This window comes from Acomys russatus, chromosome 23 (assembly GCF_903995435.1).
Source record: "Acomys russatus chromosome 23, mAcoRus1.1, whole genome shotgun sequence".
Lineage (NCBI taxonomy): Eukaryota > Metazoa > Chordata > Mammalia > Rodentia > Muridae > Acomys > Acomys russatus.
The window spans coordinates 6,160,201-6,175,620 of NC_067159.1; the positions used below are offsets into that span (position 1 = coordinate 6,160,201).

Here is a 15,420-nt window from a genome sequence, read left to right on the forward strand (position 1 = left end):
AAAAAATAGCTGGGTGTGGTGGTGCATGCCTTTAGTCTTAGCACTTGGGAGGCAGAGGCAGGTGGATCTCTGAGTTCGAGGCCAGCCTGGTCTACAAAGTGAGTCCAGGACTGCCAAGGCTACACAGAGAAACCCTGTCTCGAAAAACAAACAAACAAAACAAAACAAAAAAACCAGGGGCTGGAGTGATGGCTCAGAGAGTAAGAGCACTGGCTGTTCTTCTAAAGCTTCTGAGTTCAGTTCCCACATGGTGTCTCATGACCATTTGTTTTTGTTTTTTGAGACAGGGTTTCCCTGTGTAGCCTTGGCTGTCCTAGACTTGCTTTGTAAACCAGGCTGCCCTGGAACTCACAGTGATCCGCCTGCCTCTACCTCCCGAGTGCTGGGATTAAAGGCGAGCCCCAGCACACCCGGCTCTCATGACCATTTGTAATGAGATCTGATGCCCTCTGTACATGCAGACAGAACACTGTATACATAACAAATAAATAAATCTTAAACACACACATACACACACACACACACACACAAGAATTCCATTTCAAATATAGGAAGCATATTGGGTGCACTGATGTTTGAGGAAAGCAAACATCATCCCTGTGTCCAGTTAGCCAGGTGCAAGCTAACTCTCGCACAAGTGCATAGAGCACACAAATGGGTCTTTACTACTGGACCTCCTCCATCAGCTGTCAGGTCATGTCATCATCTGTCTCTTCCTCCTTCCTCAGTGGGCGTGGCAGGCAATGGGGCCACTAACAGTGGGATGAAGAAGACTGATTGCTCCTTTTTCTTTCTCTGGGTGGGTACGCAGGTGGATACTCACATCCATGCAGCTGCCTGCATGAACCAGAAGCATCTGCTGCGCTTTATAAAGAAATCCTACCAGGTCAATGCTGACAGAGTGGTCTACAGCACCAAAGAGAAGGATCTGACCCTAAAAGAACTTTTTGCTAAATTAAATATGCATCCGTACGACCTGACTGTGGACTCTCTGGATGTGCACGCTGTAGGTTGGGAAGATGTTCTTTTTACTCGACTGGCACAGAACCCCAAATGTCCCAGGCCATCTGTCCCTTAGCATAGACCTCTTAATTACCTTGGCTACTGTGATGGAAGCACCCCGGCCTGCTGAGTTTTGAGGTTCACCCGCTATCACTCACACTGAACTTGCAGCCTCTCCTCTTCCCCTGAGACCAGCCCCCTGTTCCAGGTCGTCATCACCCAGGACTCTGCCTCCAGGAAGCTCTGATAATCAAAACTTCTGCTCTTGTTTCCCGATTCAGGGACGCCAGACGTTCCAGCGCTTTGATAAATTCAATGACAAATACAATCCTGTGGGTGCAAGTGAGCTTCGAGATCTCTACCTAAAAACAGACAATTATATTAATGGGGAATACTTTGCCACTATCATTAAGGTGAGGAAAAAAATACTCGGTATCTCTCATGAGTAGGGGAGGAGAGAAGGGAAGGCAGGGGAGGAAGAGGGAGACAGAAGGGAGGGAAAGACAGAGAGAGGGGAGGGAGGTATCTAGGGGTAGGGTGGGGGATGCCTCTGTTTCTAGAGAAGTCAAGGTGTGGGTTAGGGCTTAAGGACCTGGCCTGAGGTGTAGGCAGAGCTGGTAGTATCCTTTGTGATGCTGTGGGGGGATTTTTGTTTGTTTGGTTTGGTTTTGGTTTTTGGTTTTTCGAGACAGGGTTTCTCTGTGTAGCCTTGGCTGTCTTGGACTTGCTTTGTAGACCAGGCTGGCCTCGAACTCACAGCCATCCACCTGCCTCTGCCTCCCGAGTGCTCCGATTAAAGACATGCGCCACCACATCCGGCGTGATGCTGTGTTTTAAGAAACAGGAATAGCAGAGATTAAGAGCACTGGCTGTTCTTCCAAAGGTCCTGAGTTCAATTCCCAGGAACCATATGGTGACTAACAACCATTTAATGAGATTTGGTGCCCTCTTCTATCATGGAGGTGTACATGCAGACAGAATAAAAATAAATAAATAAAATATTTTTTTAAAACAATTTATTTTAATTTTATGTGCATTGGTGTTTTGCCTGCACGTATGTCTGTGTGAAGGTTTCAGAGACTGGAATTACAGACAGTTGTGAGCTGCCATGTGGGTGCTGGGAACTGAACCCAAGTCCTCTGGAAGAACAGTCAGCACTCTTACCCACTGAGCCATCTCTCCAGCCCCAAATAAATAAAATTTTTTCCCTTGGTTTTTCCAGACAGGGTTTCTCTGTGTATTCTTGTCTGTCCTGGCCTCATTTTATAGACCAGGCTGGCCTCGAACTCACAAAGATCCACCTGCCTCTGCCTCCCAAGTGCTGGGATTAAAGGTGTGCACCACCATGCCCAGCTAATAAATCTAAAAAGAAGAAAAGAAAAGAAGAAGCGGGGGAGGGGGACCCAGAGGGGGGTGGGCAGAGGAGTAGCATGTGAGGCCAGAGGTTGTGTCTTAGGGAGCAGGGGTATATCACACAAGTATATCACACAGCTATACCTGTCTTGCAGGCCCCATGGCTATTTCCTCATCCTTTGTCTGGTCGCTGTCTCATCCTACAAGTCTTTTGTCCTCAGTAGATTCCCCTCTGCCGTCTTGGATACTTTTTTTTCTCACTCATTTTCACATCTCCACACCACCTCTCCCCAGATGCCACCAGTCTAGACCTCTATGGGGGACTTGTGGGAATTCCTGGCCTTGGACTCTTCTTTTGGCTTTGCAGGAGGTGGGTGCAGACCTGGTGGAGGCCAAGTACCAGCACGCAGAGCCCCGCTTGTCCATCTATGGTCGCAGTCCGGATGAGTGGTGCAAACTGTCCTCTTGGTTTGTCTGCAATCGCATCTACTGTCCCAACATGACGTGGATGATCCAGGTCCCCAGGATCTAGTATGTACTGGCCCCCTACCTTTTGAGGGAGTTGGGGGGGGGACTCTGAAACCTGTTCTCCTCTCACCTGCTTCTCCTCCCTGCCCTGAACCTGGTAGCCATAGCTCATTTAGGCAAAAGTCAGCTGTGCTGAGAGGCTATGCCGGGGACTAGCTCCAGAGCAACCCCCTCCTCTCCCTCTCTTCCCCCATCTCTCTCTCTGATAAAGTCTTACTATGTAGCACAGGCTGGCCTCAAATCCTCCTGTGTACACGTGCATCGGTCTTGTCTGTTACAGTTAGAACTGTGTACACGTGCATTGGTCTTGTCTGCTACAGTTAGAACTGTGTACACGTGCATTGGTCTTGTCTGCTACAGTTAGAACTGTGTACACGTGCATCGGTCTTGTCTGCTACGGTTAGAACTGTGTACACATGCACTGGTCTTGTTTGTTACAGTTAGAACTGTGTAAACGTGCATTGGTCTTGTCTGTTACAGTTAGAACTGTGTGCACCATGCATCGGTCTTGTCTGCTACAGTTAGAACTGTGTACACGTGTCCTGGTCTTGTCTGTTACAGTTAGAACTGTGTACACCATGCATTGGTCTTGTCTGATACAGGTAGAACTGTGTACACCGTGCATTGGTCTTGTCTGTTACAGTTAGAACTGTGTAAACGTGCATTGGTCTTGTCTGTTACAGTTAGAACTGTGTACACATGCATTGGTCTTGTCTGTTACAGTTAAAACTGTGTACACGTGCATTGGTCTTGTCTGTTACAGTTAGAACTGTGTACACATGCATTGGTCTTGTCTGTTACAGTTAAAACTGTGTAAACGTGCATTGGTCTTGTCTGTTACAGTTAGAACTGTGTGCACCATGCATCGGTCTTGTCTGCTACAGTTAGAACTGTGTACACGTGTCCTGGTCTTGTCTGTTACAGTTAGAACTGTGTACACCATGCATTGGTCTTGTCTGATACAGGTAGAACTGTGTACACCGTGCATTGGTCTTGTCTGTTACAGTTAGAACTGTGTAAACGTGCATTGGTCTAGTCTGTTACAGTTAGAACTGTGTACACTGTGCATTGGTCTTGTCTGTTACAGTTAGAACTGTGTACACCATGCATTGGTCTTGTCTGTTACAGTTAGAACTGTGTACACCGTGCATTGGTCTTGTCTGTTACAGTTAGAACTGTGTACACCATGCATTGGTCTTGTCTGATATGGTTAGAACTGTGTACACCGTGCATTGGTCTTGTCTGTTACAGTTAGAACTGTGTACACCATGCATTGGTCTTGTCTGCTACAGTTAGAACTGTGTACACGTGCATTGGTCTTGTCTGTTACAGTTAGAACTGTATACACGTGCATTGGTCTTGTCTGTTACAGTTAGAACTGTGTACACGTGCATTGGTCTTGTCTGTTACAGTTAGAACTGTGTGCACCGTGCATTGGGTCTTGTCTGCTACAGTTAGAACTGTGTACACCATGCATTGGTCTTGTCTGAAACAGTTAGAACTGTGTACACTGTGCATTGGTCTTGTCTGTTACAGTTAGAACTGTGTACACTGTGCATTGGTCTTGTCTGATACAGTTAGAACTGTGTACACCATGCATTGGTCTTGTCTGTTACAGTTAGAACTGTGTACACTGGGCATTGGTCCTCTCTGTGTCCTGTTCATTCTTTGCCAAGTTTGTCTGTATTGTACTGGCATATAACTTTTTGATGCAGAATCTCCTGTATATAGTCCTGGCTGGCCTGGAACTTTCTATGTCGATCGGACTGGCTTTCAATGTATAGAGATCTAGTTGTCTCTGCCTCCTGAGTGGTGGGAGTCAATGCCTGTACAGCATACCTGGCACCTTTATTTTTAGTTTTGAGACAGAGTCTTCCTATATAGCCCAGGCCTGATTCTGTCTTTTGAGTGCTGGGATTACAGAATTGCGCCACCACGTCAGAACTCAACTGTAGTTGTCTTGTATCTGAACCTTAACCACCACTGGCTGATTCACCCACAGGAGCCCAGGTTCTTTATAATCAGAGTCTTCATCAGTAGTGCTGCTGAGGACGTTACTCCCTGCCTGCAGGGATGGCTTCTATCTGATGAGCAGTTTTATCTAACTTACATGCGTACACACTCTCTGGCAAACTACTTATGTGCCCTATGGCATGGCAAGGTTTTATTCGCTGGGACGGGGGTGGGGTGGGGTGGGGGAGGTTGGGGGGGGGAGGATGACTCAGCTGGTAAAGTGTTTGCTCTACCACCACAAAGCTCTGAGTTCAGCTCTCTCAAAACACCTAAAACTGGCACCTAATGTATTGAGTTATTATCAGGATTAATGCAGCTATTTACAAAATTTTCTGGCATATATACGGGGGGAGGGGAGAGAGAGAGAGAGAGATCCGGCATTAACAAAGTCCAGGCAGGCATCACCCCTTCTGTCTGGTCTGGTTAGTGGGGTTCAGGGGGATTGAACCCTAAGGCTTTGTACATGTTAGGCATGTGTTCTGCCAACTGAGCTACACCCCCCCAACCCCAGAGATGGTCATTCCCTGCTTGCTGTCCTGTGACCACACGTGCATTTGATTGCTGAGTTCCCTATGACATAATGACGAGACGATAGTTCTCATGGCTGGACTCTGTTGTAAAGGTTGAGTTTTCTTGCCATAGAGAGTTTGCAGAAGAGCTGGGGTATGTGGTCCGGTGCCGAGTTCCATGCCAGGCCAACCCAAACTCCTCTTCATGTGTATTCAGCGAGAGCATCTGGGAGTGGGTGTAGGGTGAACACACCAGGTTCTTTTTCTGGTACATTTGGTTCTCTGGCTCCCACACTGTCGTCCTACTATGCTCCGTCTCCGAAGTTCCCTTCCTTCTTGCCTTTAGTGATGTTTTCCGATCCAAGAACTTCCTGCCACACTTTGGAAAGATGCTGGAGAATATTTTCCTTCCGGTGTTTGAGGCCACCATCAACCCCCAAGCACACCCAGACCTCAGTGTCTTTCTCAAGCATGTAAGTATGACCCTGCAGGCTCCCCCTCCTCCTCACATACCCTTGCTGGCCATCGCTGATTCTCCCTGCTTATCTCTTTCCCTTGCCCTCTCCCCACTTTGGAGCTGTCTGAGGAGTTTCTCTGAGGACAGAGCCTCTCTGCCTTCGGCCCGAACCCCACAGTGTGGCTCACTTTCCTGACAGATCACTGGCTTTGACAGTGTGGATGATGAGTCCAAACACAGTGGTCACATGTTTTCCTCCAAGAGTCCCAAACCTGAGGAGTGGACAGTGGAAAACAACCCATCTTACACTTACTATGCGTACTACATGTATGCAAATATTACGGTGCTCAACAGCCTGAGAAAGTAAGTACAGGAGAAGTGGGCTGAAGGGCTGTCCTTGGACGCCTCTGCTTGTGAGTGTACGGCTTCCTTAGTGTGTGTAGTGTGTATTGGTGCGGATGTGCCACAAAGCACGTGGGGAGGGCAGAGGGCAGTTTTCAGACATTGGCTCTTTTCCAGGTCACGGAGGCAGGGTCACTCTTTTTCTGCCACATACTAGATGATTTGAGGGTTTTTTTCCTGGTAGTTCTTGCCTCACTTTCCCATCTCACCTTAGGAGTGCTGGGATCACAGATGCACAGCATCACAATTTTAAAAAAAGATTTAAAAAAATTTTTATGTGTATGCATGTTTTGCCTGTGTGTCTGTCTGTGCACCGTGTATGTGCCTAGTACCCAAGGAGGCACGTGCTGAGACTGAAGATGCTCTGACTGGGGGTGGGTACTCGATTCTCCATTGACTCCTTGGTCCATCATATCCTCAGCTGCCTCTTGTTTTGTTTGTTTGTTTGTTTGTAAGATTTATTTATTTATTATGTATACAGTGTTCTGCCTGCATGCACACGTGCAGGCCAGAAGAGGGCATCTCATCACATTGTAGATGGTTGTGAACCACCATGTGGTTGCTGGGAATTGAACTCAAGACCTTTGGAAGACCAGGCTGTGCTCTTAACCACTGAGCCATCTCTCCAGCCCCAGCTGCCTCTTTTAAAAAAAAAATTGTATTTAGGAAGAAGTCAAATGAGAATTTGCAGTTATGTTTTGCGGTGTTCCCTGCCCAAGTGTTAACTCTGACAGTGGGGTTTCTTATAACTGTCTCTGCACAGAACCTGGTGTCCTCACAGCACTTTTGCTTTCACAGGGAACGAGGCATGAATACCTTTCTGTTCCGCCCTCACTGTGGGGAGGCTGGAGCTCTCACGCACCTCATGACAGCCTTTATGATAGCAGACAATATCTCTCATGGCTTGAATTTAAAGAAGGTGAGGTCAGCTTTATTTATTTATTTATTTATTTTGGGGAAGGGGACAGGGTCTCATGTAGCCCAGGCTGGGCTTGAATTTGCTATGTAGCTGAAGACCATCTTGAAATTCTCCTGCCTCTACTTCTGACTGTGGGGATTTGGGATTACAGAGAATATCAGCACATCCGGCTTGGAATCTTTTCTTTTTCTTTTTTGGTTTCTCTCTCTCTCTCTCTCTCTCTTTTTCAAGACAGGGTTTCTCTGTGTAGCCTTGCCTGTCCTAGACTTACTTTGTAGACCAGGCTGGCCTCTGCCTCCCGAGTGCTGGGATTAAAGGCATGTGCCACCACGCCCAGCTTTCTTTTTTGTTTTTTTGAGACAAGGTTTCTCTGTGTAACAGGGCCCTGGCTGTCTTGGACTCTCTTTGTAGATCAGGCTGGCCTCAAACTCACAGAGATCTACCTGCCTCTACTTCCCAAGTGCAGGGATTAAAGGTGTGTGCCACCACTGCCTGGCAAGGAGGATTCTTTCTTTCTTTCTTTCTTTCTTTCTTTCTTTCTTTCTTTCTAGTTTTTCAAGACAGGGTTTCTCTGTGTAGCCCTGGCTGTCTTGGAACTTCTTGTAGTCCAGACTGGCCTTGAACTCAGAAATCCACCTGCCTTTGTCTCCCGAGTGCTGGGATCAAAGGCATGTGTCACCACAACCAGTCAGAGGATTTACTCTTTTCTTTCTTTTCTTTTTTGTTTTTGTTTTTCAAGACAGGGTTTCTCTTGTAGTCCTGGCTGTCCTGGACTCACTTTGTAGACCAGGCTGGCCTCAAATTCACAGAGATCCACGTATCTCTGCCACCCAAGTGCTGAGATTAAAGATGTGTACCACCATGCTTGGCTATGTATCTTTTCTTAATAGCAATAATAATTCTATATTAGAGCCTGTAACAAATAAATAACTATGGTCCATTTTCAGTGTGAGATGCAGTTTGAGCTCATCAGTGAATGAAGGATAAGCAGGAGGCACCCCACCCATCTTCCCCAGCTAACAGCTGGTACCTGATAACCTCGGTGCTTTTAAATGGCTCCTTAGGGTTGAAAAGTTCCAGTCAAGCCAGGCGGTGGTGGGGCACTCCTTTAATCCCAGCACTGGAGAGGCAGAGGCAGGAGGATCTCTGTGAATTTGAGGCTAGTCTGGTCTACAATACTAGTCCAGGATAGCCAAGGCTACATAGAGAAACCCTGTCTCAAAAAACCAAACACCAAACAAAAATAAACAAACAAAAAGAGAAAAAAGTTCCAATTAGCTACAGGAATAAGTCCAAAACATCAGAGTGAGAAGGGACAGGGCAGATCCTGAGCCTCAGGCTGATATGGAATGTTGGGTGAGGTTCATGCTAGATTAGTGGGGAAGATCATAGCTCCTGGGACAGCCAGGCTGTGACACAAAGAACAGGACATTTTCATGATCAGGGACTATGGGACCCACTGTTTCCCACCAGCCATTGCTGATTTTCAACTTTGCAAGGTTGAAAAAAAGAACAACTTCAATTTTGCAACTGAGTCTTTAGTACTTATTGTGAAATGAGTATAAACCTTTTAGGGGTTACTTAGGTAGCTGGTTGGTCTATGAGAGTCCAAAAGGGCTTCTCTCAAGGTGACCCTGCTAGTTTTCCTCAGAGATGAATCAACACACACCTACCGACTTCCATCTTAGAACTCTCACAGGTAAAGTTGGAGGTAGTTGGCTTCCCTTAAGCTACTTTGTGTGTGTGTGTGTGTGTGCCAGGTTTCTTGTTGTAGCGTGCTTTAAAATGCCTCCTGTGATAGTCATAGCTTTCATGAAAAAAAAAAAAAAAAAGGTTTTCGGGTGACTTTAGAGCTGTAATTGCCTCGATCAGACCATCTAACGTTGTCAACTTAAGACTCAAAAAATTTAAAAGCTGATTCTGCCCAATGCTTCTGAAAGAAATACCAGAACATTTCATTTTAAGTAGTGTTTACATTGAAAAACTAAATCATCTCCCAGGAGACTGAAAGAGAGGAGTGAGGGGCTGGAGAGATGGCTCAGAGGTTAAGAACAGTGACTGCTCTTCCAGAGGTCCTGAGTTCAATTTTCAGCAACCACATGGTGGCTCATAACCATCTAGAATGAGATTCGGTGCCCTCTTCTGGTGTGCAGGTGTACATGCAGGCAGGGCACTGTGTAAAAAGAGCTTTTCCTGTTCTTCCAAAGGACCTAGGTTTGGTTCCCAGCACCCACGTTAGGCTGCCCATAACCACCTGTAGCCCCAGCTTCAAGGTCTGGCCTCTATGAGCACCAGATATGTACAAAGTGCGCGCGCGCGCGCGCGCACACACACACACACACACACACATACACACACACACACACACAAAGCAAACACTAATACAGAGAAAATAAATCTAAAATGATTTTAAAAAATAGAGGAGTGAGTACCTTTGTTGAAAGCTAAAGCTTAAGGTTGACCATGAGGTTGGTTTGCTTTTTGTTTATCAAGGCAAAGTTTCTCTGTGTATCCCTGGCTGTCCTGGAAGTCAATTTGTGACCAGGCTGGCCTTCCTTAGACTCACAGAGATCCACATACCTCTGCCTTAATTCAAATGTAGAATAAAAGGCATGTGCCACCACTGCCTGGACCAGAAGAGGGCACCAGAACTCTTTATAGATGGTTATGAGCCGCCATGTGGTTGCTGGGAGTTGAGCTCAGGGCCCCTGGAAGAGCGGACAGTGCTCTTAACCGTGATGCCATCTCTCCAGTCTCAACCACGGATTTTTAAGGTTTTCAGTGTCTAGTCTTTTTCACTATCCTTACTGTCGTTTCTGTTTTCTTTTCAGAGTCCTGTGTTACAGTACTTGTTTTTCTTAGCCCAGATTCCCATCGCCATGTCGCCATTAAGTAATAACAGCCTATTTCTGGAATATGCGAAAAATCCTTTCCTAGATTTCCTTCAGAAAGGCCTGATGATCTCACTGTCCACGGATGACCCGATGCAATTCCACTTCACCAAGGTACCCACGGCAGCGTGAGCCATCCAAGTGTGTTTTGCTGAGCTACCACTCCCCACCCAGAAACTGAAAGTCAAACCAAGGCTCTTCTTCAGTCGCTTTTTTTTTTTTTCCGAGACAGGGTTTCTCTGTGTAGCCTTGGCCATCCTGGACTCACTTTGTAGACCAGGCTGGCCTCGAACTCACAGAGATCCGCCTGCTTCTGCCTCCCGGGTGCTGGGATTAAAGGCATGCGCCACCACGCCCGGCTCTCTAGTCGCCTTATATAGGATGTGTATAGTTTCTTTTACTAATCAACCCCCTCTCCTCATGAACATAAATAACCACAGGAGCCCCTGATGGAAGAATATGCCATTGCCGCCCAAGTCTTCAAGCTGAGCACCTGTGACATGTGTGAAGTGGCCAGGAACAGTGTTCTGCAGTGTGGAATTTCTCACGAGGTACACTTGATCGGGGCTGACTGCTCCTCTTCTGAATATGGGTCTAGCAATCTAAACGCTGAGACATTAGCGCGGAGTGAAGAAAACAGGCAGGAAAGAGTTGCACAAACTGCATACAGTTGCCATGGGCAGAGACTAGACAAGGCTGTCCCAGCCTGGCCTGGGGCTATAGCTCAGTGGTAGGGCGCAGCCTGTGATGATCTAATGAGTTCCCACAACTCCCCTTCCGAGTTCTGTTCTCTGGCCATGTCTCTGCATTTGATTTCTCAGGAAACATGCACCAGGAGACCCTAAGTCAACCCGCCACCATCAACAGTGGTGGAGGATGCAATCACTGTCTATCCCAGTGTAGAAAGCGACATTGTGCATTCTACCCCCCTTTCTCTTACAGGAAAAAGCAAAGTTTCTGGGCAGCAATTACCTCGAGGAAGGCCCTGTTGGAAATGATATCCGCAAGACAAATGTTGCTCAAATTCGCATGGCCTACCGTTACGAAACTTGGTGTTATGAACTCAACTTAATTGCTGAGGGTCTTAAGTCAACGGAATGAATAAAGTAAATAAACCGAATAATATGAGTGGGCTTTTCATTGAAAATCTGAATCCTACCGCACTCATATCAAGTGAGTCCATCCTCTCTGTTTTTGTTTTGTTGTTGTTTGTTTTTTGAGGTAGGGTTTCTCTGTGTAGCCTTGGCTGTCTTGGACTTGCTTTGTAGACCAGGCTGGCCTCGAACTCATAGAGACTTGCCTGTCTCTTCCTCTCAAGTGCTGGGATTAAAGGCATGCACCACCACGCCCGGCTCCTTTCACACCTTTGTACAGTAGATATAATTTCTATTTTGGGGCCAATGGGCAAATGTAAGGTAGGTAGACAATGTCCTTAAGATGCTCTTTGTGAGGGGCAGCAGTGGGGACATAAGTTTCTGTGACACCAGAGTCTGCAAGACTTTCAGGGTGGACAGTTATCAGAGGTAGCCAAGGACACAAGTCAATGATTTAGTGCGGAGAAGATTGGCTTAGGGACTACAGAACCCAGTTAAAGTACCTGGAACCATGTAAAAGTTCTTTGAGAAAGCCTAAGTCAACTGTGGCTTTCTTAGGCAAAGTCAGGCCAGTTGTATGAAAGTTCAGAAAATCTGCATTTGTAAGTAGTACTGAAGGAAGATGTATCCAAGCAGGGGCCTCTTAGCTTGTGGAAGCTGGAGACCTATGTAACTTGTTAGAAACATGCCTGCTAGCTTTGGTGATGACAGCCTTCAGTCCAACACCCTGGAGGCAGATCTTTATGAGTCCAAACAAGCCTGGTTTACATAGTGAGTTCCAGGACAGCTAAAGATACATAATGAAGGCTTGTCTATAGATAGATAGACAGACAGATAGATAGATAGGCAGACACAGAGAGAGAGAGCGAGACAGAGAGGGAGATACTTCAGGCCAAGAGATGCTTCAGCTATCCAGATTACATTTGTTCACACACAACTGTGTTGCCATCTAGTGGGTGGGTTGATATTTCACTCAGTTTATTTAAAAAGCAGTAATGGATCAAACATAAAGCATCAGATACTATTTTAGACACCAAAAGTACAAGAAAGATTTTTCTTCTGCCTCAAGTTGTTCACCCTTTGAGGCTACAAGGTATATGGAGAAGACATGTCAGAAGGTAATGCAAGCAACTTCCTGCAGGTTTTCCCTTTCTGAACAGGTAGCCGTGAGCTGAGGTGTGTCCCTTAGGACATGTTTGTACTAGCTGTGATGTAAGACTCCTCTTCCTGGTTTCTGAAGTTAAAATTTCTGTTTGATAACTATTTACTTGTCAAGAACCTGATTTTATTTCATGTTGGCTTACTAGTCACCAAAATAATACAAATGTCTAAATGTTATTCTCAGACTTAAAGGGCTCCTACTACAATTAGATGTTAGCTCCATCTCACCCATGAGAGGGCAGTAGAATACACTCACGTGAGTTAATTTATCCCACTCATCTTAAATTCAAATCTCCTTCATTCTGCTAAGGACTGTTCTTTGATACAAAGTTCAAAACAAAAAATTTCAAAACACTGTCTTAATCCCAACTCTCTGTGATACTTTGCAACTAGATTAGATTGTCGAGGTGGCCCATGCCTTATGCCGGCACTCCAGAAGCAGACACAGGAGGAGGGGGAGTTTGAGGCAGGCCAGCCTGGGCTACACTGTGAGGCCCTGTCTATAAAAACACACATGTCTAGGTGTAAAGATATATACATTAGGTAAGGGAGCGGTGGAATTCATAAAGACCAGCGCTTTCAACTTATCCCAAACAAAATTCACATTTATTTCCTCACAGAGTGTTTTAAAGGTACAGTCACTATTTCTCCCTCACCATAGAAAGTAATCTTTTCATTGTCTCTACCTTATGGCTTCACAACAGATTGAGGCAAGCTGCTTTTTTTTTTTTTTTTTTTTTTTTTTTTTTTTTGACTTGGTTTGTTGGCTGGTGACAGTCATTTGTGATGTGTAATCAAACACCTCTCTGTGTCAGTCTTCTATTTTGGTACCACCGTGTTAACAAGCGAGGGAAGCTTGGTTATCAGACGTAAGGTCAGATGGAGTGGGTGGGGTGGGGTGGGGTGGGGTGGGGCGGGGCGGTTAGATCGTGCTGGGAAATAGGTTCCACTCATCCCAGTCTGGTAGAGTGAAACTGGGCTACTCTTACAGCAGGCACAGAGCCATGTACCTCCCTGAGCAAGATCGCGTAGCAGGGAGCGCTTAAGCCTGAGTCTCAACCGGGTGTGGCGACCGGGTTGGCACCGGGAGTGGGCATCAAAGGCATCCGGCTTGGGATTCCAAACCTGGGGCCAGGTGCGTTATTGGCATCTTTCTACTAGCTGACATTCCACAGGGTTGCTTGCTCCCTGAGCTGCTTTATGGTTTTCTTAAAGAAGGTGCTGTTTTCACTCCTCTGCTTCAACCTGGCTCTGCCACGCGGTGCGGGTCAGTCACGTGGGATTGGTCGGACTGCGGATCAAGCGACAGAGCTTGGGCTCCAGGTCTGGGCCTGGGTCGCGACCAGTAGCCTGCACCATCCAGCTGGTGCAGCAGCGCCGCGGCCCAAGAGACCACCTGGCTTGGGTTCCGAGAGGAAAGACCCGGGAAGGGAGGGGCGAGGGGCGGGGTTATCCAGGGGAGGGGCGTGTCTTAGACTGGAGGGTGGGGACTGCGGACCTGCGGGGGCGGGACGAAGAGGCCGGCGCTCGACCAGAGAGGCCGCGGACGCGAGTCTCGTATCCCAGCGTGAGGTGGCGTCGCCGCCCGGGCAGGTAAGCGACGGGCTGCGGCCGAGAGGGAGGCCACGGAGGCTGCTGAGCTGTTGGCGTCGCCCATGGGTGTCCTGCGTGTCCGTGGTTGGCCGGGAGCTGGGCACCTCGGGCCAGGGGAAGGAGGGTTCAGCGTGCGAGCCGCGGGCGCGGGCCGGGGCGCCGGCCGGGGAGCTGGGGTGCGAGCCGCTGGGAGGAAACGCGCCTTTCAGGCGGTCTTGAACTTGGACGTGCCGGGACGGAGCACTTCAAGCGAGCGCTAAAGCGTGTGTGTGCGCGCGCTTTGCCTCCGGACAAGCCGGCAAGCACCATAGTGGAAGCCGTCAAGTAGTAGTCTTTTAAGTTAAAAAAAAAAAAATCCAACACTGGGACTGGAGTACGACTGTGGAGTAACCAGGAGAGAAGACGATGATTAGATTATGAATCAAAAGCTCCGCTGTGGAGCTCAGACCCGCAAACGAACCGTCACGCCTCCACCGGGGTAACTCTTCCCAGCTTGTTTCTCCGGAGTGTAAAACTGGGACGCCCATGGGTGTTCCCACAGCCAGAGAGGAGTGACAGCGTTCTACAAATGTCAGGCGTTGTTAGATGCACATACATCACGGAGCGTGTGTGGTCTGTAAAAGTACTAAGTGCCTGGTACACAGTAGGCGCCCTGTAAACCTACTGATTCGCCTACAGTATGTAAGATAAAGTTCTAACTTGTTTACTATACAAATAAGTTATTTTAGCTTCTTTTCCGTACAGTCACCATTGTTTGAAGAGCGGATCTGTTCTTAACTGAGTCATGAAAATTTCTAAAATAGTGTACCATCTGTATACTGTTGGGGAATCATTTACCGTAAAGTTTGTACCAATCAGAAAACCCGTTGCTTTGCTTAGATAAGTCGTCTGGGCTAAAGATATTTGGTAACGTGGGCTGAGAGTATTGCTTCAAAGCAAGACTCTGATTTGTTTTTGTAAATTGAGGGGCTGCTGATAGGAAGATCTGAGTCCTCCAAGACAAAGTTACTATGTGGCTGTGGTTTTGTACAGTTTTCATTATAGACATTTGTGTTCTTGTGGTTGTGTGTGAGTTTACAAATTTTAAGGGGGAGATGGGAAATTTAAAAAGGAATAGCCGTCCGTAACCAGGAGGTTTCCACTAGGGATACTTAAGAGTGATCTGCAGTCATTTCAAAGGCAGGAACCAGGAACTGTCATGATGGTGTCTTGTGGCCTTTCATTAGTCTGTTGAATGTGGCAATAGACCTTTTTTTTTTAAGATGCAGAAATATCAATGTTTTTGGTTGAGAGCAGTAGGCAGTTTCTTTCCATTTCTTATTTAAAATTTACCGTTAGGACTGTGGATGTAGCTGTTGGTCGATGTTTATCTACCATGCAGAGTCCTGGGTTCAGTGCCAGTATGTCATAACTGGGTATGGTGGTGCACGCCTGCCATCCCAGCATAACAGGTGTAAGGAGGGACCTGGAAGGTCCAGCTTACTCCTGACTCTATGCT

At 47.0% G+C, this 15,420-nt stretch overlaps 1 protein-coding gene across 2 annotated transcripts in view; it reads left to right on the plus strand.

The window, feature by feature from the left end:
* Positions 1-11,190, plus strand: part of Ampd1 (adenosine monophosphate deaminase 1) — a 29,217-nt gene extending 18,027 nt beyond the window's left edge. For both annotated transcript variants that reach the window (XM_051165833.1, XM_051165832.1), the window contains 9 exons: positions 812-1,006; positions 1,284-1,415; positions 2,723-2,886; positions 5,752-5,878; positions 6,062-6,225; positions 7,063-7,183; positions 10,015-10,188; positions 10,515-10,625; positions 11,017-11,190. In XM_051165833.1, the coding sequence (XP_051021790.1) occupies positions 812-1,006; positions 1,284-1,415; positions 2,723-2,886; positions 5,752-5,878; positions 6,062-6,225; positions 7,063-7,183; positions 10,015-10,188; positions 10,515-10,625; positions 11,017-11,175 (1,347 nt within the window). In that variant the 3' untranslated portion in view covers positions 11,176-11,190. The remainder of the gene's footprint in view (positions 1-811; positions 1,007-1,283; positions 1,416-2,722; positions 2,887-5,751; positions 5,879-6,061; positions 6,226-7,062; positions 7,184-10,014; positions 10,189-10,514; positions 10,626-11,016) is intronic.
* Positions 11,191-15,420: the final 4,230 nt, after the last annotated feature.